General features: G+C 43.4%; 1 protein-coding gene across 1 annotated transcript; it reads left to right on the top strand.

The window, feature by feature from the left end:
* On the top strand, nt 1–22991 carry LOC138677224 (TLC domain-containing protein 4-like). The gene is made up of 7 exons (XM_069767207.1): nt 1–109; nt 4948–5386; nt 7336–7425; nt 18761–18819; nt 19825–19919; nt 20323–20396; nt 22368–22991. The coding sequence occupies exons 2-7, from the start codon at nt 5214–5216 to the stop codon at nt 22672–22674; spliced, it is 798 nt and encodes a 265-aa protein (XP_069623308.1). The 5' UTR covers nt 1–109; nt 4948–5213; the 3' UTR covers nt 22675–22991.
* Nucleotides 22992–27528: the final 4537 nt, after the last annotated feature.

Genomic DNA, 27528 nt, shown 5'->3' with positions numbered 1-27528 from the left:
GTTGACGTGTTGCTCCACAGAAAGTGCAGCAGCAGCAGCGGAGATCGCGGCAGGTCTCCCCCGTGCCGGAGGTCATGGGTCAGTGTCCAGCCGGGAGGCTCTGCAGTCGGTAAGACCCCCAGCACCGTGTGCCCCCCCCAGCACCGTGTGCCCCCCCCAGGTCGCTGTCATACGGACACCTGTGCAGCCTGGACCCGTCCCGAGCTCTCTGCGCTCCGTTTTCTCTATTTCCAACATCTCCGCTTGCTGTCAGTGAATCAGACGGATCCGCGCACCACGTACACGGCTCCGATTCATCCTTTTTGGGCTTTTTTTTTTTTTTTAAGTTCTTTTTTGTCTTTTACTGTATTTGTGTTGACTTTTTTTTTCTTTCTTGCATCACGTTTGCCGCAAGATCTCAATTATATTATTTATTTTTAATTTTTTGAAACGTTTTTTTTCTGCATTTTATTTATTTTTAATCGACTTTATAAAATAGTCATATGTTCTGCCCCCCCCCCCCAAACATAATGACATAACGTCACGCCAGAGGGGGATATGGAATATTTGTGCTCACTAATGTGACTTTAGAAAAAAAAAAAGAAGAAAAAAGTCGCCATTATAAAAAAAAAAAAACCCATCTGGAAACCCCCAAACCAGCCCCACACAATGGGGAGCGTAATAGTAAAAAAATTGTCTTCAATTGTAGCGGACTCTCAGCTGTGAGCAGTCTCCGGGCCCCCAATGAACCCTTTGGGGTCCGTCAGGTCCTTTTCCTACGATGTTAGAGACAGAAGCCGTCGTCCATTGAAGTGAATGGCGCCGAGCTGTAATACCGCACACGACCTGGGGATAGAGGTGGCGCTGTTTCCTATAGATATTTTAGAAGTTATTATTATTAACTATCTATGTGATTTAGGATAACATTCTGATTGCTGGGGTCCCCCACCGATTCCGATAACAGGGGCTTTAACGAGCCCCCTGTGAGTGGAGCAGAGGTCGATCATGCGCACGGCTCTTCCGTGGACGCGTTGAATGCAGCGCGCGACTATCTCTGACGCTCCCCGTCAGAGTGAATGGAGTGGAGCTGCGCATGATCATCCTCTGCTCCATTCACACGGGGATCTTCTCGGATCCACAACGATCAGGAATTTATCTCTTATCTTAGACTACATCAGTTTAGTGTTTAAAGGGATCCTTAAAGGGATTTTTTTTAAAACATATGGAGTTAGTAGTATGGCTGCATAGGCGCTTGTCTCCTGATAAAAATGATGCCTCTCTCGTACAGATCCCATGTGCCAGTCATGAAAAATCTAACATCGATGCCATATGCAAATTAGGCTGGAAGCGCACTGAGGGTGTGTCAATTCATTTGGGTCACACTGACACGCCCCCAGTGCTCTTTAGGCCTGCTTAGGGTACACGTGCCTATATAACCAAACTAATACATCATATGTAAAAAAAATGGCTGACAGAATCCCTTTGTTTGTTACAATGTATCAGTTTAGAGATGTATCTATTTAAAGGGATCCTGTCAACACTTGTTTACATATCAATTAATGGTCTGTTTGTCCCCCCAATAAAAATTATTCTTGTATTTTGTAGAGATCCGACATGCCAGTCATGAATAGTATAGAGAAGAAACCATATGCAAATCAGGCCTGTAGAGCACTGGGGCGTGTCAGTGTGTTCCAAATGCATTGGCACGCCCACAGTGCGCTTCCAGTCTAATTTGCATACGACTTCGATGTTAGATTTCTCATGATTGGCACATCGGATTTCTACTACAAAGGTGTCGTTTTTATCAGGGGGCGAGCGCCGACACAGCCGTACCACTGCTTCCATAGGCAAGAAATAACTGCTGGCAGGATCCCTTTAATTTGGATATAGCTTTAAAATGGGCTGACAAGAGTCTGGGCTGGAGAATCCTTTCTCATGACTGCTATGACTTTCAGCGGCGCTTGCTCTGTAGGGATGTGTGGTAAGAAGCCATAGAAACCAGTACGCCTGATGAACAATGTGTGGGAATGGAAATCTGAGGCTTGTAAATGAGGGGTTCAGGCACATAGTGCCGCCATATAGTCACGTGGCTGAATGAGAGAAGATCCAAAGAAGGTCCCTCTGTCTCTGGAGGACCTGACATATTCAAGCACTGCATGGATAGATCATAAATGTCGGTGGGCGACCTGCAATACTTCATTTCTCCTGCGGAGGCGCTGCAGGGAAATCAGACTGCAAGATTCGATCACAGGCGATCCGGAAGAACAACCTTCTATCAGATCACCAAACAGGAAAGGTGCAAAGTGGAAAACCCCTTTATTGCAACAGATTTTCATAGGCCTGCATAAGGTTTGCAACAATATAAAGTGATAATCCGCGCTAACAATCATAAACGTAAGCGCCAAATGATAAACGTCGTAAAAATGTACAGACGCATTCTGAATCACCTGCCAGGCCTGATCAATAAACATCACAGATAAAGATGTGTCTACAGGATCATATAATTAATAGAAAAACTGCTAAGTCAGGAAAATCACTACTGATATCGAAACACGGGGGCAGTACAGTAATAACGAAGCAATAAAAAAGATAAAAAGCTCAGGAGCAGTTACAGGGGTAATAAGAGTATTAGGAGTCGGGTTACTGTAATAAGAGGTTACAGGGTAATAAGAGGATCAGGAGCCGGATTACTGTAATAAGAGGTTACAGGGTAATAAGAGGTTACAGGGTAATAAGAGGATCAGGAGCCGGGTTACTGTAATAAGAGGTTACAGGGGTAATAAGAGGATCAGGAGCCGGGATACTGTAATAAGAGGTTACAGGGTAATAAGAGGATCAGGAGCCGGATTACTGTAATAAGAGGTTACAGGGTAATAAGAGGATCAGGAGCCGGGATACTGTAATAAGAGGTTACAGGGGTAATAAGAGGATCAGGAGCCGGGATACTGTAATAAGAGGTTACAGGGTAATAAGAGGATCAGGAGCCGGGATACTGTAATAAGAGGTTACAGGGTAATAAGGGGATCAGGAGCCGGGTTACTGTAATAAGAGGTTACAGGGTAATAAGAGGATCAGGAGCCGGGTTACTGTAGTAAGAGGTTACAGGGTAATAAGAGGATCAGGAGCCGGGTTACTGTAATAAGAGGTTACAGGGTAATAAGAGGATCAGGAGCCGGGTTACTGTAATAAGAGGTTACAGGGTAATAAGAGGATCAGGAGCCGGATTACTGTAATAAGAGGTTACAGGGTAATAAGAGGATCAGGAGCCGGGTTACTGTAATAAGAGATTACAGGGTAATAAGAGGATCAGGAACCGGGTTACTGTAATAAGAGGTTACAGGGTAATAAGAGGATCAGGAGCCGGGTTACTGTAATAAGAGGTTACAGGGTAATAAGAGGATGAGGAGCCGGGTTACTATAATAAGAGGTTACAGGGTAATAAGAGGATCAGGAGCCGGGTTACTGTAATAAGAGGTTACAGGGGTAATAAGAGGATCAGGAGCCGGGTTACTGTAATAAGAGGTTACAGGGTAATAAGAGGATCAGGAGCCGGGTTACTGTAATAAGAGGTTACAGGGGAAATAAGAGGATCTGGAGCCGGGTTACAGTAATAAGAGGTTACAGAGGTAATAAGAGGATCAGGAGCCGGGTTACTGTAATAAGAGGTTACAGGGTAATAAGAGGATCAGGAGCCGGGTTACTGTAATAAGAGGTTATAGGGTAATAAGAGGATCAGGAGCCGGGTTACTGTAATAAGAGGTTACAGGGTAATAAGAGGATCAGGAGCCGGGTTACTGTAATAAGAGGTTACAGGATAATAAGAGGATCAGGAGCCGGGTTACTGTAATAAGAGGTTACAGGGTAATGGGAGGATCAGGAGCCGGGTTACTGTAATAAGAGGTTACAGGGTAATAGGAGGATCAGGAGCCGGGTTACTGTAATAAGAGGTTACAGGGTAATAAGAGGATCAGGAGCTGGGTTACTGTAATAAGAGGTTACAGGGGTAATAAGAGGATCAGGAGCCGGGTTACTGTAATAAGAGGTTACAGGGGTAATAAGAGGATCAGGAGCCGGGTTACTGTAATAAGAGGTTACAGGGTAATAAGAGGATCAGGAGCCGGGTTACTGTAATAAGAGGTTACAGGGTAATAGGAGGATCAGGAGCCGGGTTACTGTAATAAGAGGTTACAGAGTAATAAGAGGATCAGGAGCCGGGTTACTGTAATAAGAGGTTACATGGTAATAAGAGGATCAGGAGCCGGGTTACTGTAATAAGAGGGTACAGGGTAATAGGAGGATCAGGAGCCGGGTTACTGTAATAAGAGGTTACAGGGTAATAAGAGGATCAGGAGCCGGGTTACTGTAATAAGAGGTTACAGGGGTAATAAGAGGATCAGGAGCCGGGTTACTGTAATAAGAGGTTACAGGGGTAATAAGAGGATCAGGAGCCGGGTTTCTGTAATAAGAGGTTACAGGGTAATAAGAGGATCAGGAGCCGGGTTACTGTAATAAGAGGTTACAGGGTAATAAGAGGATGAGGAGCCGGGTTACTATAATAAGAGGTTACAGGGTAATAAGAGGATCAGGAGCCGGGTTACTGTAATAAGAGGTTACAGGGTAATAAGAGGATCAGGAGCCGGGTTACTGTAATAAGAGGATCAGGAGCCGGGTTACCATATTCTGTGGAGGTTTATTATATCCATGCTTCATCTGTTATCAGTCAGTGTGTACATATTTCAGGAGGGAGATGGATGAGATGAGCTGTAATATCAGTAACGTTGTGCTCTAGGAGGACACGTCTACATGTAGATTAATGTCACAGCTGTGGGGACATCAACCATCTCCGTTACTTTGATTTCCTTTGAGCAGAGATTCTCCTCATTATTGCGGTCAGTTTTCGTGAATGATATGAATTTTCCTTCTCATTGTTGTTTTGGTGACTTTTTACCATTGTCTTCTGTCTCACAGACGTGCAGCTCATCTCCTCAGGGTCTCGCACCCCGACGCTTTACCGTCCTGAGAACGTCCAGAATCTGAATATTCATCTGCAGTAACCACTTCAGTTCTGTGGAGGAAACATCCCAAGTTCTTCTCAGCAACTTCTTACCACCTCCAAATCGAGATTTCCTGGATTTTCCAGCACATCATGGCACCGAAGAATCGGAACAACCTCCACTAAACACCGGAACATTATCCCATGTATCATGTGTGACTGACTCCGCTGTTCTGTCCCTATGGAGACTGGAGCAAAGATGGAGGACAGTGTGTTTATTAGTTACTGTGTGGTTGCTGGGACTTTCCTTGTCTTCCAGCTTTTATTTTCTCTCATTAGTCCAAGAATCTCACCAAAACTGTGCTACAGCTACAAGAAGCTCAGCTATGCCAAGCAGTGTGAATGGGACTCCAGGTAACATCATCGTATCAGCGTCACCCGGCTCCTGAGCCTCTTATTACCCTGTAACCTCTTATTACAGTGACCCGGCTCCTGAGCCTCTTATTACCCTGTAACCTTATTACAGTAACCCGGCTCCTGATCCTCTTATTACCCCTGTAACCTCTTATTACAGTGACCCGGCTCCTGATCCTCTTATTACCCGTGTAACCTCTTATTACAGTGACCCGGCTCCTGATCCTCTTATTACCCGTGTAACCTCTTATTACAGTAACCCGGCTCCTGATCCTCTTATTACCCTGTAACCTCTTATTACAGTAACCCGGCTCCTGATCCTCTTATTACCCTGTAACCTCTTATTACAGTAACCCGGCTCCTGATCCTCTTATTACCCTGTAACCTCTTATTACAGTAACCCGGCTCCTGACCCTCTTATTACCCTGTAACCTTATTACAGTAACCCGGCTCCTGATCCTCTTATTATCCCTGTAACCTCTTATTACAGTAACCCGGCTCCTGATCCTCTTATTACCCTGTAACCTCTTATTACAGTAACCCGGCTCCGGATCCTCTTATTACCCTGTAACCTCTTATTACAGTAACCCGGCTCCTGATCCTCTTATTACCCTGTAACCTCTTATTACAGTAACCCGGCTCCGGATCCTCTTATTACCCTGTAACCTCTTATTACAGTAACCCGGCTCCTGATCCTCTTATTACCCTGTAACCTCTTATTACAGTAACCCGGCTCCTGATCCTCCTATTACCCTGTAACCTCTTATTACAGTAACCCGGCTCCTGATCCTCTTATTACCCTGTAACCTCTTATTACAGTATCCCGGCTCCTGATCCTCTTATTACCCTGTAACCTCTTATTACAGTAACCCGGCTCCTGATCCTCTTATTACCCCTGTAACCTCTTATTACAGTAACCCGGCTCCTGATCCTCTTATTACCCTGTAACCTCTTATTACAGTAACCCGGCTCCTGATCCTCTTATTACCCCTGTAACCTCTTATTACAGTTACCCGGCTCCTGATCCTCTTATTACCCTGTAACCTCTTATTACAGTATCCCGGCTCCTGATCCTCTTATTACCCCTGTAACCTCTTATTACAGTAACCCGGCTCCTGATCCTCTTATTACCCTGTAACCTCTTATTACAGTAACCCGGCTCCTGATCCTCTTATTACCCTGTAACCTCTTATTACAGTATCCCGGCTCCTGATCCTCTTATTACCCCTGTAACCTCTTATTACAGTAACCCGGCTCCTGATCCTCTTATTACCCCTGTAACCTCTTATTACAGTAACCCGGCTCCTGCTCCTCTTATTACCCTGTAACCTCTTATTTCAGTAACCCGGCTCCTGATCCTCTTATTACCCTGTAACCTCTTATTACAGTAACCCGGCTCCTGATCCTCTTATTACCCTGTAACCTCTTATTACAGTAACCCGGATCCTGATCCTCTTATTACCCCTGTAACCTCTTATTACAGTAACCCGGCTCCTGATCCTCTTATTACCCTGTAACCTCTTATTACAGTAACCCGGCTCCTGATCCTCTTATTACCCTGTAACCTCTTATTACAGTATCCCGGCTCCTGATCCTCTTATTACCCCTGTAACCTCTTATTACAGTAACCCGGCTCCTGATCCTCTTATTACCCCTGTAACCTCTTATTACAGTAACCCGGCTCCTGCTCCTCTTATTACCCTGTAACCTCTTATTACAGTAACCCGGCTCCTGATCCTCTTATTACCCTGTAACCTCTTATTACAGTAACCCGGCTCCTGATCCTCTTATTACCCTGTAACCTCTTATTACAGTAACCCGGCTCCTGATCCTCTTATTACCCCTGTAACCTCTTATTACAGTAACCCGGCTCCTGATCCTCTTATTACCCCTGTAACCTCTTATTACAGTTTTCCAGTATAGTTTTCCTAATTGCTTCTTTCTTACAGGATTGTCTCTACAGTTCACGCATTGATTGTCGGTTCTTTCTGCCTCTATATTTTGGTTTATGATGACGCGGTGAATGCAGACCCCGTCTGGTAAATATCGTATCTCTTCTATATGTCCTTGCACTTTTCTCTTGTTCCACCTTATTGTGTTTTTGTCCTTTTTGCTTTTCTGGTACATTCTTTTCTCCAATCAATAACTATTCGCTTCTTCCTTTCTCTCTGTTGATAATGGTGGGTTATGATATGGCAGCACGAGGTCCGTATAATCCCCTTACGGGTATAAATAAAGTCCAGCAGCCGAGGACGTACATGCCGGTGGGATACATGGGGCGCCTCCTGTTTAGGGCTTCCAGTCCAGATAATGCTTGTGAATCAGTAAATGGTCACTTATTATGGAGACTTATCAGAAGAGTCATAGTGCACAGCGAAGGTTATTCTTTCTGCTTTGATCCAGTCTCGGGTCAGTAATGGTTAATCATATCTGTGGAATGTTTTATCGGTCAATATCAATAAGTATAGGAGGGGCAGAGATATGAGAAGTATAAAAGGTATGTAATGCGGAAATTATTCATCATAATGGTATGGAAATTATATGGTGACTGTACGGTATGTAGGTCGTAGGTCAGCTGTAATTAATACTGTACATAATGAAGATGTCATAATTAGTGATTAACAAACGTGCTGGGATAAGGTGTTCTTTGAACAAAGTTGTTGTTGTTGTTGTTCAGCTCGTTCTCCAACCTTAGAGACTTGATGGATGAATGATCTGTAGGAAGATTGATTTTGTGTAAACCTAGATAGGTCCACCAGGGTCTTCTCCCTCTTGATGGTATCAAGCCATCAGGTTGCTGTTCTTCTTCTTCGCCTTGTTCCTTCTATTCTTCTGACCATGATGTCCTTCTCCAGTGATCGCTCTCTTCTTATCATGCGTCCACATTAGGCAAGCCTTAGATTGGTCATCTTTCCTTCCAGTGACGTATCTGGCTTGATTTGTTCCAAAATAAAGTCATATGGGCCACAAAATTGTACCTGTAAAAACCAAAGCTCGTACCATAAAAACAATCCCGGATGGAAGTGTCAAATCGAGAAAAAAGTTATAGCTCTTGGAATAACAAGTGAACGTGATTATTGTTCAAATAGGACATACAGTTGTGCTCAAAAGTTTACATACCCTGGCAGAATTTTTGCTTTCTTGGCCTTTTTTCAGAGAACATGAATGATAACACCAAACCTTTTTCTCCACTCATGGTTAGTGGTTGGGTGAAGTCATTTATTGTCAAACTACTGTGTTTTCTCTTTTTAAATCATAATGACAACCCAAAACATCCAAATGACCCTGATCAAAAGTTCACGTACCCCATTTCTTAATATCGTGTATTGCCCCCTCTAACATCAATGACAGCGTGAAGTCTTTTGTGGTAGTTGTGGATGAGGTTCTTTATTTTCTCAGACGGTAAAGCTGCCCACTCTTCTTGGCAAAAAGCCTCCAGTTCCTGTAAATTTCTGGGCTGTCTAGCATGAACTGCGCGCTTGAGATCTCCCCAGAGTGGCTCAATGATATTGAGGTCAGGAGACTGAGATGGCCACTACAGAACCTTCACTTTATTCTGCTTTTGGCTGTTTGACTTTTTCCTTGTATTGCTATCTCAGAGCCTGGAATTTCACTTTCTTATTTTTATTTTTTTATTGGAAGGTTTGAATCCGTTCACATTAAGAACAAGCCTACAATTGTGAACATTTTGGTTTTCTTTTCTTTGTGAAGCGAACAACAAATAGGACCAAATATCTTCAGTGTGTATAACTATTCATCCCCCTAAAGTCAGCACTGTGTAGAGCCTCTTTTTGCGGCAATTAAAGCTTCAAGTTGGTATGAGCTTTCCACATTTTGCTACTGGGATTTTTGTCCATTCCTCAAGGCAAAATCGCTCCAGTTCCAAGTTAGATGGTTTCCTCTGGTGAACAGGAATCTTTAAGTCTGACCACAGATTCTTAGTTGTATTAAGGTCTGGGCTTTGACTAAGCCACTCCAATACATTTACATGTTTCCCCCTTAAACCACTCGAGTGTTGCCTAAGGCTACGTTCACATTGGCGTTCCGCCAATGTGCGTCGCTGTTGCGCCGGCGACGCAGCGGCGACGCAGCGGCGACGCGCCCCTATGTTTAACATAGGGGACGCGTGCGTCGTTTTGGTGGCGTTTTTCGCCACGTGCGTCGTTTCCGACGCTAGCGTCGGACGCAAGAAAACGCTACATTGTAGCATTTTCTGTGCGTCCGATTTTCGTCAAAAACGACGCACGCGTCGCAAAACGCGCGCGTTTTTGCGCGCGTTTTTACGTGCGTCGCGCGTTGCGTCGCCGACGCAGGGCGGCGCAACGCTAGTGTGAACCTAGCCTTAGCAGTATTCTTTGGGTCATTGTTTTGTTGGAAGGTGAGCCTCTGTCCCAGTCTCAAATCACTAACTGTTATGTTTGCTAATGACAGGTGTTATGAAGGCAATCCAGAAACACAGTGTGCTTAGCGATCAGAGCGCACACAGTGATCTGACAAATACCCAAAAATACAAGAACGAGCTCTGAGACGTGGAAACTCTGTAGACTGCACACCTGATCCTATCCTAAACACAACTAAAAGCGGCTGTGGATTGCGCCTAACAACTACCTAGGCAACTCGGCACAGCCTAAGAAACTAGCTAGCCTGAAGATAGAAAAATAGGCCTGACTTGCCCCAGAGAAATTCCCCAAAGGAAAAGGCAGCCCCCCACACATAATGACTGTGAGTAAGATGAAAAGACAAAACGTAGGGATAAAATAGATTCAGCAAAGTGGGGCCCGATATTCTAGGACAGAGCGAGGACAGTAAAGCGAACTTTGCAGTCTACAAAAAACCCTGAAGCAAAACCACGCAAAGGGGGCAAAAAAAAAACCCACCGTGCCGAACTAACGGCACGGCGGTACACCCTTTGCGTCTCAGAGCTTCCAGCAAAACAAAAGACAAGCTGGACAGAAAAAAAGCAACAAAAAAGCAAAAAGCACTTAGCTATACAGAGCAGCAGGTCACAGGAACAATCAGGAGAAGCTCAGATCCAACACTGAAACATTGACAAGGAGCAAGGATAGCAGCATCAGGCGGAGTTAAGTAATGAAGCAGTTAACGAGCTCACCAGAACACCTGAGGGAGGAAGCTCAGAAGCTGCAGTACCACTTGTGACCACAGGAGTGAATTCAGCCACAGAATTCACAACAACTAACATACTGAAACAGGGTTTGCTCAAGAATATCCCTGTATTCGCACCAACCATCTTCCCCCTCGGCTCGGACCATTTTCCCTGTCCCTGCTGCTGAACAACATCCCCACAACATGATACAGCCACCACCATGTTTCACTGTGGGGATGGTGTTCTGAGGGTGATGATCTCTGTTGGTTTGGCAACAAACATAGCATTGACCTTGGTGGCTAAAAAGTTCAATTCTGACCTCTAACCACTGCACCTTCTTCCATACATTTGGGGTGTCTCCCACATGTCTTTTGGCAAATTCAGAACGAGCCTTACATTTTTGTGTGTAAGTAAAGGCTTTTATCTGCCCACTCTTCCATAAAAGCCACCTCTATGGTATGTACGGCTTATTGTGGTCGCATGGACAGATATTCCAGTCTCTGCTTGAGAACTCTGCAGCTCCTTCAGGGTTACCTTTGGTCTCTGTTCTGCCTCTCTAATTAGTGCCTTCTTTACCCAGGCTGAGAGTTTTGGTGGGCGGCCGTCTCTTGGCAGCTTTGTTGTGGTACAATGTTCTTTATATTTAATGATATTGGATTTGATGGTGCTCTGGGGGATCATCAGAGATTGGGATATTTTTTTATAACCCAAACCCTGGCGTGTACTTCTCAACAACTTTGTCCCTGACTTGTTTGGAGATCTCCTTGTTCTTCTTGGTGTTTGGTTACTGGCGCCTCTTGCTAGTGGTGGTGTTTAGGTTAGTGGTGCCTCTTGTTAGTGGTGGTGTTTGGTTAGTGGTGCCTCTTGTTAATGGTGTTGCAGCCTCTGTGGCCTTTCAGAAAAGGTAAAGTTTATATACTGAGACATGTGACACTTAAGGCCCCTTCACATTAAGCGACGCTGCAGCGATACCGACAACGATCCGGATCGCTGCAGCGTCGCTGTTTGGTCGCTGGAGAGCTGTCACACAGACCGCTCTCCAGCGACCAACGATGCCGGTAACCAGGGTAAACATCGGGTAACTAAGCGCAGGGCCGCGCTTAGTAACCCGATGTTTACCCTGGTTACCATCCTAAAAGTAAAAAAAAACAAACAGTACATACTTACCTACAGCCGTCTGTCCTCCAGCGCTGTGCTCTGCACTCCTCCTGTACTGTCTGTGTGAGCACAGCGGCCGGAAAGCAGAGCGGTGACGTCACCGCTCTGCTTTCCGGCTGACCGGCGCTCACAGCCAGTACAGGAGGAGTGCAGAGCACAGCGCTGGAGGACAGACGGCTGTAGGTAAGTATGTACTGTTTGTTTTTTTTTTACTTTTAGGATGGTAACCAGGGTAAACATCGGGTTACTAAGCGCGGCCCTGCGCTTAGTTACCCGATGTTTACCCTGGTTACCAGTGAAGACATCGCTGGATCGGTGTCACACACGCCGATCCAGCGATGTCAGCAGGAGTCCAGCGACCAAATAAAGTTCTGGACTTTCTTCAGCGACCAACGATCTCCCAGCAGGGGCCTGATCGTTGGTCGCTGTCACACATAACGATTTTATTAACGATATCGTTGCTACGTCACAAAAAGCAACGATATCGTTAACAATATCGTTATGTGTGAAGGTACCTTTAGGACGTCAACCTGTGTGCAATCTATCACTAACCATGGGACCAATAAAGGTAATTGCTTGCACTAGAACTTTAGGGGGTGAATCCCCCTGTAAATACATAGGGTACTTAGTTGACATTTATTTTGATCAAAAAATTAAAAATACATCCTAGTGTGACAAGGTGTACCCAATCAGGCTTGACCCTAACTCTAGTATCTTACCTCGCCAGGTGCCAACAGGCGTCAAAATAGACGAGGGGCAGAGCCACACCTAGACCTGACTGGTTTACCCCTGCACATAGAAAGCTACATAGACAAGATGCACAGCCCAAAGGTGGGGAGGAAGCGCAGCCCAATATGTCGGGAGGGAGAGAGCACACCTCAACATTCTCCGGTCTGATTTGAGGCCTGCTGCCACATCTTGAGGTGAAATACAAGAGTTAGGGTCCGTCCCGATGGGTACGCCTTGTCGAGGTGGGATGACTTATATCCTTTTTTTTAATCAAAATGGTGTCAACCAAGTACCCGATGTCATTTTCACGCACTATTACTATTTATGTAGTTATTGCTTCTTGGTTTTTATCCCAGGTTTTGCTTTTAGGGCTCAGACTTACTTAGTCGCAATGTTTTAGAAAGGGATATAAGGAAAGCAATTTCTTATGATGGGGAAGAAAAATACTATGCTATTCTTGGCATGCTGGGAGATGTAGTGACCACTGCCGTGAAGTCTTCCTCCCTGGACTTTGTACCTGGCTGTGATCCACCAGTATTGCCAAACACAGCCTGGTTGTTCCTTGTGATCCTTCTTACCGCTCCTTTCCTCTTCTAAATCCAAACAGTTCCCCTGTCAGATGGCACACAAAGGTTCCCTTATGTGGGAGATAATAAAACCCTTTGTTATGTGAAGTGGGTTAATCGGGCCCCTCCTGACGTGGTCAGGGCTCTCAGATCTACCACTTAACCCCTGTCCTGTCAGCAGCCATCATGCCTGGCTGGAAGCTGAATGGGCCCTGGAAGTTTTTTCTATTTTTCTTGCTATGTTGAGTTGTGTAATCTAATATGCGTAGAGCACATCATGGCTTTAAAGCTCCTTCCTGGCATTGGGCAGATCATGCGTCTTTCACCATCTCTTAGAATAACCTTTTACGGAAAATAGTGCGTAAAAAAAAAAAATTTTATCACGATTTTTAAGCCAGGAAACTGGAGTTTTCGGCATCTCTACCACTACAGAATTTGGCACAAGGAAAGCCGAAAGATTACCTTAGGGCCTTGATGGCGGGTTCAGCATTACAAAAGCTTTGTGTCACCCAACCATGACGCTATAGCATCTATACTCTGAGATGAGAGGGTTTGGTGCATCTGGTTAAAACTCTTAGCGGTGTATGGGCTTAGCCACCAAGTGGAACGCCAAGGGGCTGTGAGAGGCTGAGAACTGATGGAAAACTCAAGATGAGTGGAACCCAAGACATAGAATCCTAGAACGTTCGAGATGGAAGGTTCCTCCAGGGTCGTCGTGTCCAACCCCCTGCTCCATGCAGGATTCACTAAACCATCTCCGACAGATGTCTGTCCAGTCTCTGTTTGAAGACTTCCTCTGAAGGAGAACTCGCCACCTCTCGTGGCCGCCTGTTCCACTCGTTGATCACCCTCAATGTCAAAAAGTTTAGGTGATCAACGATCATCCATCACCATGTATGGACAGGGAACTTGAGATGCGACCTAGAAAGACTGAGAGGTCACTCATGAGAGATGGACGCAAAGGTTCTGGAGTCAGACAGACTAGATTCTACAAAAGCCCCCAAAAGTTCAGCACAGTGCTAAGGACTGGTTGCCCACAGGCCAGATATAGACTCACGGGTGCTGCGAGTAGAAGACAAGAGGAAGCAACTATAGGGGGAAGGTGTAACGATACCAAAGTCTTTAGTAGCTTTGCTACTGTAGAAGAACAATGATGTGGATAACACCTGGGGGGCCAAGTGATGCAAAGTGTTGTATGACTTTCTCTTCTGTACGTTGTGGCTATATAATTTTCATTATATAATTATTGATCAGCCTTTGCAAATATATGATTTATTTTTGTTCTTTGTAATTTACTTCTTTACTTTATTTTGCCTCCTTCTCTCTGAAACACTAGGCTGCAGTTCTCGGTTCATGCTCTTTTAGAAGCTGCTTTTAATTGCTGCTGAGCAAGGTTTCCACAATGCACTTAAAGTATCTGTGTATGGGATTTCCTTATACCCCCTATCCTGTAGTGAGAGAGGGGAGGTGTATGTATGTGTATATATATATATATATATATATATATATATATATATATATATATATATATATATATATATATATATATATATATATATATATATATATATATATTATATAAAAAGTAACTTGAATTCAAGGTCTGAATCTTGCTTGGCAGCAGTTAAAAGAATCTTTTAAAGGAGCTTGAGCAGGGCATTTCAACAGCATTGAAGCATACTTTTTTTTAAGAGATAAGGAGGCAAAATAAAGTAATGAATGTATATTACAAAAAATGCATAAGGCTGGTGATTATAAAGGCATATGCCCAACTTGTTGGTATAGGTAATACCCCAAACATGACCTCTCAAGTAAAAAAAAAAAATCACAAACTGTTCTCCAAAATACTCCAGACACGTGTAGAAGTAAAGGACACCTGATGTACTAATATACGAGGAGTGTTCCCAAATACGTCCCACAATAAGTCATAATGACACCTATTCGGAGACCCTACCGGCCTGACTGTCCTCACCTCCAGAACTGGTGGCCAAGTTCAGCCCGTACCAATCACCTTCGTCATCCCTAATGCGCTCTTCTTGGCTGCTCTTTCATAGCTGTGGTCTGGATGGCCCAAAGAACGGGATCTAGGCAATTCCCTACTTTTCCACCCTCTATAACTGTGTTGGTCCTCTAATCAGAGTAGTGAGCTCCATACATAGAAATTGCGCTTGCGTTAGTTGACCTGGCCTGTCAATATGAATGGTGGGCCTATGTGTCCGCCACAGGGGGAACGGTGGAGACAATGCATAGACTTTTCTTCCATAGTTCTTCAGGTTATTTATTTATTTATTTATTTATTTTAAACTCCATAATCATCCTCCTCGCTCCTCTGTCCTCGGTCACACACTGATCTCCGCAGTTAAACATTTCACAGTCTGGGACCTTGCCGAGCTCCACATCACAGGACGTGTTATCTGTTGGCAAACACTACAGTCCGTAGAGTGGCCATTAGAGCCGCTTGGCCCTGTGTTATCACATGGGGCCTGTGCTAAGGGGCTCTTATCCAAGATAATATCCTCGCCTTCTGATATTTAAGGGGCACTTCCACCTAGAGTCCAACATTCCTTTAAAAGAGAAGTTCTCGAATTCTTTTCTTCCTTCAAGTGTTGCAAGAGTCTCTTTTCACGTTTTGTCATTTCTCCAGACAATCTCCCTTTTTGTAAATTTTTGGGTCATGTGTCCAAATATACCTCAAAGAATAGGACATGCCTCCCCGTCAAGGCCATGTCCTCAACCTCATACCCATAAATCATAAATTTGAGGAAAGTTCAAGACCAAACAGGCAATCCCTGCATGTGTGGTGCCTGTCGAACAGCCGGGAGACATGGAGCCACGGGGATTCGAACACATTTTTCGAGCACGCTGAAGACCCTGGTGGATAACACCTTATCTGAGAAGGTTCGCTCATCACTAGTTGTCTCTTCTTCTGGGCACCATCTTTTGGGCCACCGTTGGTGACTGGCTCGAAGGCCTGATCCTAAGCTGCAATGCCAAAGAAGTCAGGCAATTATATAGTCTTGTCCTTCTCCACTAGCGACACATTTTGCTTTCCAAGTCAAGCCAGTTTGGCCTACAGGTCCTTTTCTTAAAAAATATATTGTCCATAAACGTATACACCTATAAATGTTGTCAGCTGTGATATCTGACTCTTGGAAGAGCAGGAAGGTTGCTACAAGGTCCTGGGACCCAGTGCCACGTGCCTGCAACCTGGTCCTCCTCGATCAACTGTCATATAGAACTCATCTCCACACTTGCATCTTTTGGGTCCGGCGCTCGGGTGTGACCTCTTCTTATTGCTTTACTATACATAAGTCTGTGCATGGTTTTCGCATTGTGGATTTTTGGTTGCATCTTTATTGCTTCTTCACTTGTCAGACTGGTCATTCAGAGAGTCCCAGTTCTACAAGATCGGCAGTGACTGATTTTTTTTTTTTTTTTTTTCCATTATCATTTTTTTTTTCTATTTTTTAAAAATATTTTAAAAATTTCATTAATTTAGTCTATGCAGCTCATGTGCATGGATGGAGACTGGGGTGAAAAAGTTTCTCTTTAGGGGAAGGGAAGGAAAACAGAGAAGCTTCACAGGGAACTCCCACTGAGCACTGAACTAGCAACTCCCAAGTTTAGAGCTCAGGGGGTGTTCCCTGTGGAGCTGCAGGTTCTGACCTCAGTGTGTTCCCTGTGGAGCTGCTGGTTCAGAACACCCCTTGAGTTCTGACCTTGCATCTCCATAGGGAACACCCTCTGAGCTCTGAAATTGCAGCTCCACACGGGACAACCCCTGAGTTCTGAACTTGCACCTCCACACAGAGCACCCCCTGAGTTCTGAACCTTCAGCTCCACACGGAACACACCCTGAGTTCTGAAATTGCACCTCCACACAGAACACCCCCCCCCCCCCCCCCCGAGTTCTGAACTTGCTCCTCCACAGGGGACAACCCCTGAGTTTTGAACTTGCACCTTCACACTGAACAACCCCTGAGTTCTTAACTTGCACCTCTACACGAAACACCCTCTGAGTTCTGATCATGGAGATGCAGGTTCAGCGTTCAGTGGGTGTTATCTGTGGACCACTCCCTGAGCTCTCAACTTGCATCCCCACAAGCATATCTGTCACAGAAAGCAGAATTATATGGATATGACCTATACCATATTATTCTGACCATAAGATGCAGTTTTTTTCTCAAAATTTGGGAGGAAAGTGTGGGTGCGTCTTATGGTAGGGATGTAACGTGGGGAGGGGCAGCAGCGAGTGGGATTGCACTGGGAGGCAGGAGACGGAAAAATATCCCTGCTGGGCTTCAGGAATCAGTACTGGGGAAACCACATGGTCCCGATCATTAAAGTGCAGTGAATATTCATTAGCTGCTTCCCCGCCCACCTGTCAGCTGAGCAGTGAGTCAGGAGCAGCAAATGAATACTCCTTCACAGGGACACACATGGTTTCCCCAGCGCTGGATTCCTGCAGCGGCTGGGGAGATCTGTGTGTCTGGTGGAGGAGGCAGCAGCAGGGGCCAGAGGGGACAAGATCGTTGCATACCTGCCTGCCAGGGCTGTGCTGGGTGCTGAGTGCTCCAGCACAAGGACCTGTGTGATGTCATGAAGAGGGCAGGCTGGAGCATCACATGGCAGCACAGAGCCCTCCCTCTTCTGATGTCATTACAGGTCCAGCAGACACCACACTACAATCTGCTGGCTTCCTCCTGTGCTGTGGAGAGGCAACAAGAGGGAGCACTTTGTGGTGTCATGGGATGGGATGCTCCAGCATTTTACCTCACCACAGTGTGGCTGGCTGCCACAATTAAAAGGTTAGTCACTACAACATACAATAAAGCACTCTGCCACTTCTGTGGTGAACTATAACTCCCAGTATGCCATAGGTTCTGCAGGACATGCTGGGAGTTATAGTTCTCCCAATGGGATCTCAAAGCAGCACTCCAGTGTTATTTTTCAGTGCTGGAGTGGTGCTTTCAATATAAGCCCTGTGCCCCCATTCTTATACTCACCCTCCAGCATCTTCATACAGTACTTTACAGACACCACACTGGCCCCGCAGCACCATCTTCTACCCGAAGCTTCCAACATAATAACATACTATTATATATAATAACAACACATATAATAGTATGATTATGTTATTAAATATTTTACCACCTTTTTTGCTTCAAATATATTTTTCCCTATTTTCCACCTCCTAAAACCTGGGTGCGTCTTATAGTCCGGTGCGTCTTATAGTCAAAAAAATACGGGCAAATGGCCATGATGGAAAATCCCCTTATAATGCAGGAGTGCGACTTAGATGCTTTAGAGGGGAAATGCTTCCTTTATTTCTATAGAAGTTCCGCTACTTCATCCATATGCTGTCTGTGTGTCTTCTCTGTCCTGCGTCCTTACTCTTCCTCCATGCTATCCATAACTTTCATTTATCCCTATGATACATACAGCCTCCAATTATGCTTTCCCTAACCATTTTTCCAAATTTTCTAAAAAAAAAAAATATATATATATATATATATATATATATATATATATATATATATATATATATATATATATATATATCTATTGTATGAGGCCATGTTCACACTTTAGGGTTTGTTGCATTTTTTCACTTTAAAAAAAAAAAAAAATTTGCTGCATTTTTAAAATAATTGCATGTCAAGTCCTGAGTTCTATCCTCAGTGAGAAAAGAGAACGGCAAGAAATACAGTTGTATTATTTTTGTTCCATTTTTTTTTTTGCCGAAGCAGCAAGGTGTGAACATAGCCTAAATCAAGAGGAACAAAAAAAAATCTAATTTCCCTGTTCTCATTCTAGGGGGGACCCATTTCAGGTGAAAATGAATGTTGCCATCACCTGTGGCTACCTTGTCTATGGTAAAAATCCTACAATTGTAATATATCAAAAAGTTCCAAACTTCTGAGCATAGCCCAAATATATACGTCACACGGGGAGAGATTTTGGGGCATGATCCTGATTGGTCAATTTTTAGGGAGCATTTTGTTTCTAACTTTTTTTTTTTTTTTTGGGGGGGGGAGGGGGTTAAACATAACTTCTTACAATTTTGGGTTTTATTAAACATTTGCACCGTCTCGGCTCTTCATGACCCTTCACATTGAACTCTGTGGACATCAATCATCTGAGAGGAGCTCAGAAAGAGACAGATAAAACGGTTCCAAAATCTCTTCTGACGAGTTCACTGATGGATCCCCAGTTGACTCATTCTGCAGCCACTTAGAAAGTGCAGCGCAGAGGCTGTAGAATGCAAACGGTGCAAACTTTTTAATACCATCCAATTCAGAAAATTATTTTAGCCCTACAGTGAAATTTAAAGGGGGGGGGGGGGGGGGAGGATTTTTCTGAACATTCCTGATTTTTATAAATCACTACGGGTCCTAACGATCATAGGAACCTGGATCCCATCAGCACACATGCTCTTAATTAATGTGATTAGGAGGTGTGTGTGTGTGTGTGTGTGTGTGTGTGTGTATATATATATATATATATATATATATATATATATATATATATATATATATATATATATATATATATATATATATATATTGATATATTGGAATCTGTTTGATTCGTCCAATAACGATTATAGAAGCCATGGACGTGCATAGCTCCGCATAGGAGCTGTGAACCTAAACAGTAGGACATTTTTCATCAAGATTTAAAAAAAAAATTTTTTTATGAAATACAACTTATTGCAAAAGTATAAAGCTCATTGCGCCTACTGAGGACATAACAGGGGGCACAGAGGACGGCGCCAGGTTTTTATTGATGTAACCCAAAGCTGTTGTCACTTTCTGCATCCAAGGCAAATTTTTAGTAAATACTACTTGTTTTTTTTTTATTTTTTTTTATTTTGACAGATTTGCTGCTTTTTGCTCGTTTCTGGAAGGAGATGAGAGACCCTTACATGGTCTGTCACCATTTTGCAGTGATCTACGCGTATGGATACGTGCTGGTATGTACAGATCGCCCATCGCTACGGGGCTTCAAGGACTCGTCCCAGAAATGACTTTTACCAAACTATATAGAATTCATAACTACTTGGAATCTGAAAGGGAATTGCTTCCAAATTAAGGAAACCATATCAACCAAAGTTATAGATATTGCCCCCCCCCCCTCCCCCCCCAAAAAAAAAAATAAATTACGCTCATTAATAGCTTTGTACACTAGAGGGAGCTGTGACACTGCTATATGCAGTTTCTTGAGTCCAATTCTTCTGCAGAACTCTCCTCGATCTTCCTCTTTTAGCCTTTGGTGGTGAATCAAACATTCTGGTACATGAGGCCCTTTATCGTAACGATGAATGCAGCAAATTGTCTATATCTGATGCCTCCAGCAACTCCTCTCTTTTCTTACAGAATCGCGGCGTGCTGCCATATTTTGCTAATTTTCGATTGATATCCGAACTGTCAACTCCATTTGTGAATCAAAGGTAAGAAGAACCAAGCTACACCCGTCTGGTATATTACTGTACAGTATAATAGTAGTTATATTCCAGCACATAGGGGCAGTATTATAGTAGTTATATTCTTGTACATAGGGACAGTATTATAGTAGATATATTCCAGCACATAGGGGCAGTATTATAGTAGTTATATTCTTGTACATAGGGGGCAGTATTATAGTAGTTATATTCTTGTACATAGGAGCAGTATTATAGTAGTTATATTCTTGTACATAGGGACAGTATTATAGTAGATATATTCCAGCACATAGGGGCAGTATTATAGTAGTTATATTCTTGTACATAGGGGGCAGTATTATAGTAGTTATATTCTTGTACATAGGAGCAGTATTATAGTAGTTATATTCTTGTACATAGGGGGCAGTATTATAGTAGTTATATTCTTGTACATAGGAGCAGTATTATAGTAGTTATATTCTTGTACATAGGAGCAGTATTATAGTAGTTATATTCTTGTACATTGGAGCAGTATTATAGTAGTTATATTCTTGTACATAGTGGGCAGTATTATAGTAGTTATATTCTTGTACATTGGAGCAGTATTATAGTAGTTATATTCTTGTACATAGTGGGCAGTATTATAGTAGTTATATTCTTGTACATAGGAGCAGTATTATAGTAGTTATATTCTTGTATATAGGGGCAGTATTATAGTAGTTATATTCTTGTACATAGGGGCAGTATTATAGTAGTTATATTCTTGTATATAGGGGGCAGTATTATAGTAGTTATATTCTTGTACATTGGAGCAGTATTATAGTAGTTATATTCTTGTACATAGTGGGCAGTATTATAGTAGTTATATTCTTGTACATAGTGGGCAGTATTATAGCAGTTATATTCTTGTACATAGGAGCAGTATTATAGTAGTTATATTCTTGTACATAGTGGGCAGTAATATAGCAGGTATATTCTTGTACATAGGAGCAGTATTATAGTAGTTATATTCTTGTACATTGGAGCAGTATTATAGTAGTTATATTCTTGTACATAGTGGGCAGTATTATAGTAGTTATATTCTTGTACATAGGGGGCAGTATTATAGTAGTTATATTCTTGTACATAGGAGCAGTATTATAGTAGTTATATTCTTGTACATAGGAGCAGTATTATAGTAGTTATATTCTTGTACATTGGAGCAGTATTATAGTAGTTATATTCTTGTACATAGTGGGCAGTATTATAGTAGTTATATTCTTGTACATAGGAGCAGTATTATAGTAGTTATATTCTTGTACATAGGGGCAGTATTATAGTAGTTATATTCTTGTACATAGGTGCAGTATTATAGTAGTTATATTCTTGTACATAGGAGCAGTATTATAGTAGTTATATTCTTGTACATAGGAGCAGTATTATAGTAGTTATATTCTTGTATATAGGGGGCAGTATTATAGTAGTTATATTCTTGTACATTGGAGCAGTATTATAGTAGTTATATTCTTGTACATAGTGGGCAGTATTATAGTAGTTATATTCTTGTACATAGTGGGCAGTATTATAGCAGTTATATTCTTGTACATAGGAGCAGTATTATAGTAGTTATATTCTTGTACATAGTGGGCAGTAATATAGCAGGTATATTCTTGTACATAGGAGCAGTATTATAGTAGTTATATTCTTGTACATAGGGGCAGTATTATAGTAGTTATATTCTTGTACATAGGGGCAGTATTATAGTAGTTATATTCTTGTATATAGGAGCAGTATTATAGTAGTTATATTCTTGTACATAGGGAGCAGTATTATAGTAGTTATATTCTTGTACATAGGGACAGTATTATAGTAGTTATATTCTTGTACATAGGAGGCAGTATTATAGTAGTTATATTCTGGATAACCGATTCCCTAGCATTACTGTATCTGCAGTGAGTGGATTACATTTTACTCCACCATCCTATGGTTTCTCATCATGTCTTTTTATTTTCTGTTCTCCAGGTGGTTTTTTGATGCTGTTAATATGCCCCGCTCTTCTAAGCCTTTTTTGGTGAATGCATTAGCTATGGCCGTTGTCTTCTTCCTTGTCCGAATCGCAGTGATCCCAAGCTACTACTCTCAAGTTTTTGCCACATTTGGCACGGAGGGTTATATCCGTCTGGGCATCGGGCCACAGGTAGCATGGATAGTGTCCTCTGTGATCTTGGATATCCTCAACGTCTTCTGGATGTATAAAATTATGTTTGGATTTTATCGGGTTGTAAAATCAAAACCTGGAGGAAAACCTACAAGGAACCATGCCGACTGAGTACTTGTGAACGAACAGGATGCAGAGTCACCTTTTTTGTTGGGGCCACATCCTAGGAGAACATGGATACATCATGGCCCCTCACTGTGGACCATACCAAGAAGAGACGTTTTCATGGTTCAGCCTTTCTCATTCTGGATCATACCAAAAGGGGGTTATTGTCGATACCACCTAATATTGTATCTCAAAAAATTGTTTTAAATCTTGAAGAAGTAAATTTGATTATTTTTTAAAAAATTGTTGTTGAGAAATCGAGACCAATAGCATCTGATCCGATGATGTCTCTGAATGAATAAACAGTACTATACTTGATAAAACTGGTGAGGGTTTGTAGATTCCAAAAAATATTTGGTAGGTGATCTATTCGGTTACTCCAAAAAGAGAAGAAACTCCTTAATTTTTATTTGTAGAGTCTTTGAGGAACCCAGCAGCAAGTATGTAGATCCCCTGCGGTGCCCCCAGAGGAGAAGTAAAGTATTACAATGGGTGGATGTGTTGAGTCCTCCAATGGGCGATACTTGCCAAATTTAGTCTACGTCTCGCCCACAAAGGCTGCTTTGTATGAATGGAGATATACAGAGTGGAGAGCAGTACATAATGTTGTTAGTGATGATGGATAACTAGTGAATATAAAATTATGATGTCTCCTTGCTACTCAAAAAAACACTGTTCTGATGCCAAAATTCAAAACGGATGTCAACCAATCATGTACCATTTATAATAGTGGTGTCTTTATGTCACACTTGGACATTTGGGCCCCTGTAGACATTGGGGTCCGGGTTTATCCTCTGCCCCCTATAGCTACGTTCCCCCCCTATGATGTATGTCTCTCTATATAACTATGGTTTAGTGTCTGATCACGTCGTCCCATCAGTATCGGCCGTTCGTTATCCATGGGAATGATTTTTCCAATACCAATGGGTTAGAGACGAACATCAGTGCCAACCGGAGCGGAGTAACCCCATAACTAATGTTCTACAGATCAAATCTAGATTTCTGTAGAAATTGATGAGGAATAGAGGAATATATATATTTTTTCTAATAGTTGGTTTTCAATCTATGATTTTTGGAGCATAAAAAATATTCTTTAAATAAACCCGGTTCCCAGATACGATTCTTCCGTCTGATGTTGCTATTAACGAGTTCTCCGCCGCTGCCTCCAATCGTCAGGACATTTACACCATTGACTGATGGACTGGTAGTCTGGTCACCGGCTGCTCCATCGTAATAAAAGAGGGCGCTGTGAATAACAAAAATAACAAGAATACACTATGTAAGAGACAGTGGTGTACAGAACAGCAGAGAAAGCTCTATAATGAGGGGCGGCACCATATACAGTACAGACCAAAAGTTTGGACACACCTTCTCATTTAAAGATTTTTCTGTGTTTTCATGACTATGAAAATTGTACGTTCACACTGAAGGCATCAAAACTATGAATTAACACATGTGGAATTATATACTTAACAAAAAAGTGTGAAACAACTGAAATTATGTCTTATATTCTAGGTTCTTCAAAGTAGCCACCTTTTGCTTTGATGACTGCTTTGCACACTCTTTGCATTCTCTTGATGAGCTTCAAGAGGTAGTCACCGGGAATGGTCTTCCAACAATCTTGAAGGAGTTCCCAGAGATGCTCAGCATTTGTTGGCCCTTTTGCCTTCACTCTGCGGTCCAGCTCACCCCAAACCATCTCGATTGGGTTCAGGTCTGGTGACTGTGGAGGCCAGGTCATCTGGCGTAGCACCCCATCACTCTCCTTCTTGGTCAAATAGCCCTTACAAAGCCTGGAGGTGTGTTTGGGGCCATTGTCCTGTTGAAAAATAAATGATGGTCCAACTAAACGCAAACCGGATGCTGCTGCAAGATGTTGTGGTAGCCATGCTGGTTCAGTATGCATTCAATTTTTAATAAATCCCCAAAAGTGTCACCAGCAAAGCACCCCCTCACCATCACACCTCCTCCTCCATGCTTCACGGTGGGAACCAGGCATGTAGAGTCCATCCGTTCACCTTTTCTGCGTCGCACAAAGACACGGTGGTTGGAACCAAAGATCTCAAATTTGGACTCATCAGACCAAAGCACAGATTTGCACTGGTCTAATGTCCATTCCTTGTGTTCTTTAGTCCAAACAAGTCTCTTCTGCTTGTTGCCTGTCCTTAGCAGTGGTTTTCTCGCAGCTACTTTACCATGAAGGCTGTTGTGAGTTCTGTTTTTGGGCTCCCTCTGGTGGTTACTGATGGTACTGGGTGACTTGTCTTTCCTGGGTTTCTGGGTTCCACCTGTTCCATCAGCATATGGGAGTTTCCTATTTAACCTGGCTTTGCTGGCATTTCCTCGCCGGTTATCAATGTATCCAGTGTGTCTTGTTACCTCTGCTCCCTGCTCCTAGAACCTTCTGGACAAGCTAAGTTTGGATTTTCCTGTTTTGTGTTTTGCTTAATTTGGTTTTTAGTCCAGCCTGCAGATATGTGATTCCCTGCTGCTGGTTGCTCTAGTGGGCTGAAATTGCTTTTCATGTACCATGAGTTGGCACATGAGTTCAAGTAATTTCAGGATGGTTTTTTGAAGGGTTTTTCGCTGACCGCGCAGTTCACTTTTGTATCCTCTGCTATCTAGCTTTAGCGGGCCTCATTTTGCTGAAACTGTTTTCATACTACGTATGTGCTTTCCTCTCATTTCACCGTCATTATATGTGGGGGGCTGCTATTTGCTGTGGGGTATTTCTCTGGAGGCAAGAGAGGTCTGTGTTTCTTCTGATAGGGGAAGTTAGATCTTCGGCTGGAGCGAGACGTCTAGGATCATCGTAGGCACGTTCCCCGGCTACTTTTATTTGTGTGTTAGGTTCAGGGTCGCGGTCAGCTCAGGTTCCATCGCCCTAGAGCTTGTTTGTATCTGTGCTTGTCCTTTTTGTGATCCCCTGCCATTGGGATCATGACAGAAGGCCTGCTGCACAAAGTCTCCTCTTAACAGTTGTTGTTGAGATGTGTCTGCTGCTAGAACTCTGTGTGGCATTGACCTGGTCTCTAATCTGAGCTGCTGTTAACCTGCGATTTCTGAGGCTGGTGACTCAGATAAATTTATCCTCAGAAGCAGAGGTGACTCTTGGTCTTCCTTTCCTGGGGCGGTCCTCATGTGAGCCAGTTTCTTTGTAGCGCTTGATGATTTTTGCAACTGCACTTGGGGACACTTTCAAAGTTTTCCCAATTTTTCGGACTGACTGATCATTTCTTAAAGTAATGATGGCCACTCGTTTTTCTTTACTTAGCTGCTTTTTTCTTGCCATAATACAAATTCTAACAGTCTATTCAGTAGGACTATCAGCTGTGTATCCACCAGACTTCTGACCATCACAACTGATGGTCCCAACTATCAGTTGTTTCACACTTTTTTGTTAAGTATATAATTCCACATGTGTTAATTCATAGTTTTGATGCCTTCAGTGTGAATTTACAATTTTCATACTCGTGAAAATACAGAAATATCTTTAAATGAGGTTTCGAAACTTTTGGTCTGTACTGTACAACTAGAGAGGATGGTACGTGATAAGTTTTATACATAATAAAAGAGGAATCTAACTAAGAATGGCACAATACATAATACGTAAGTACACTACATACTAAGGGACTGTGCTATACATAAGTGAGTACAAGTACACTATACGCTAAGGGACTGTGCTATACATTCTCCTCCCTCTGTTTGTAAGTCCATTATAAGTCCCCCTTCCTCCCATCCCAATCCCCCATATCCCTCATTCTCCTCCCCCCCCGCATCGCATCATTGTCCCCTCCCCCACCTCTATCATTGCCCTCTCCACCAACCCATCATTGCACTCTCCACCACCTCCATCATTGCCCTCTCCACCTCCCCATCATTGCCCTCCCCATCACCTCAATCATTGCCTTCTCCCGAACTTCCATCATTGCCATCTCCATCACCCCAATCATTGCCCTCCCCATCACCTCCATCATTGCCCTCTCCACCACCCCAATCATTATTTTCCCCACCACCCCAATCATTGTTCTCCCCACCACCTCCATCATTGCCCTCCCCACCACCCCAATCATCGTTCTCCCCCACCACACCCATCATTGCCCCCTTCCCCACCTCCATCATTGCCCCCTTCCCCACCTCCATCATTACCCTCTCCACCACCCCAATCATTGTTTTCCCCCACCACCTTCACCATTGCCCTCTCCACCACCTCCATCATTGCACTCTCCACCACCCCAATCATTGTTCTCCCCCACCACTCCCATCATTGCCCTCTCCCCACCTCCATCATTACCCTCGCCACCACCCCAATCATTGTTCTCCCCCACCACTCCAATCATTGTTCTCCCCCACCACTCCCATCATTGCCCTCTCCCCACCTCCATCATTACCCTCGCCACCACCCCAATCATTGTTCTCCCCCACCACTCCAATCATTGTTCTCCCCCACCACTCCCATCATTTCCCTCTCCCCACCTCCATCATTACCCTCTCCACCTCCATCATTGCCCTCTTCCTCACCTCCATCATTGCCTTCTCCACCACCTTCATCATTGCCCTCTCCATCATTGCCCTCTCCACCACATCCATCATTGCCTTCTTCACCACCTCCATCATTGCCTCCACCACCACTACCCCCATCATGGCCTACACAGACACACCACCGTTCACCTCTCCGCACCACACACACACACACACACCGCTCAGCTCTCCACACCCCCCTCAGCCACAGCATCTTCGTCGCCAGCAGTTTTCTGACACAGGCGTGCGCTGAATGCTGATATCATCCAGCCACGTGGCTATGTCAGACAGAAAGCTCCATGCAGGAAGCAGAGGATGGATTGCTGCAGCTCTGCTCCA

This window comes from Ranitomeya imitator, chromosome 4 (assembly GCF_032444005.1).
Source record: "Ranitomeya imitator isolate aRanImi1 chromosome 4, aRanImi1.pri, whole genome shotgun sequence".
Lineage (NCBI taxonomy): Eukaryota > Metazoa > Chordata > Amphibia > Anura > Dendrobatidae > Ranitomeya > Ranitomeya imitator.
Note: the sequence above shows the minus strand (reverse complement) of the source record. Positions and strands in the feature narration are given on the sequence as shown.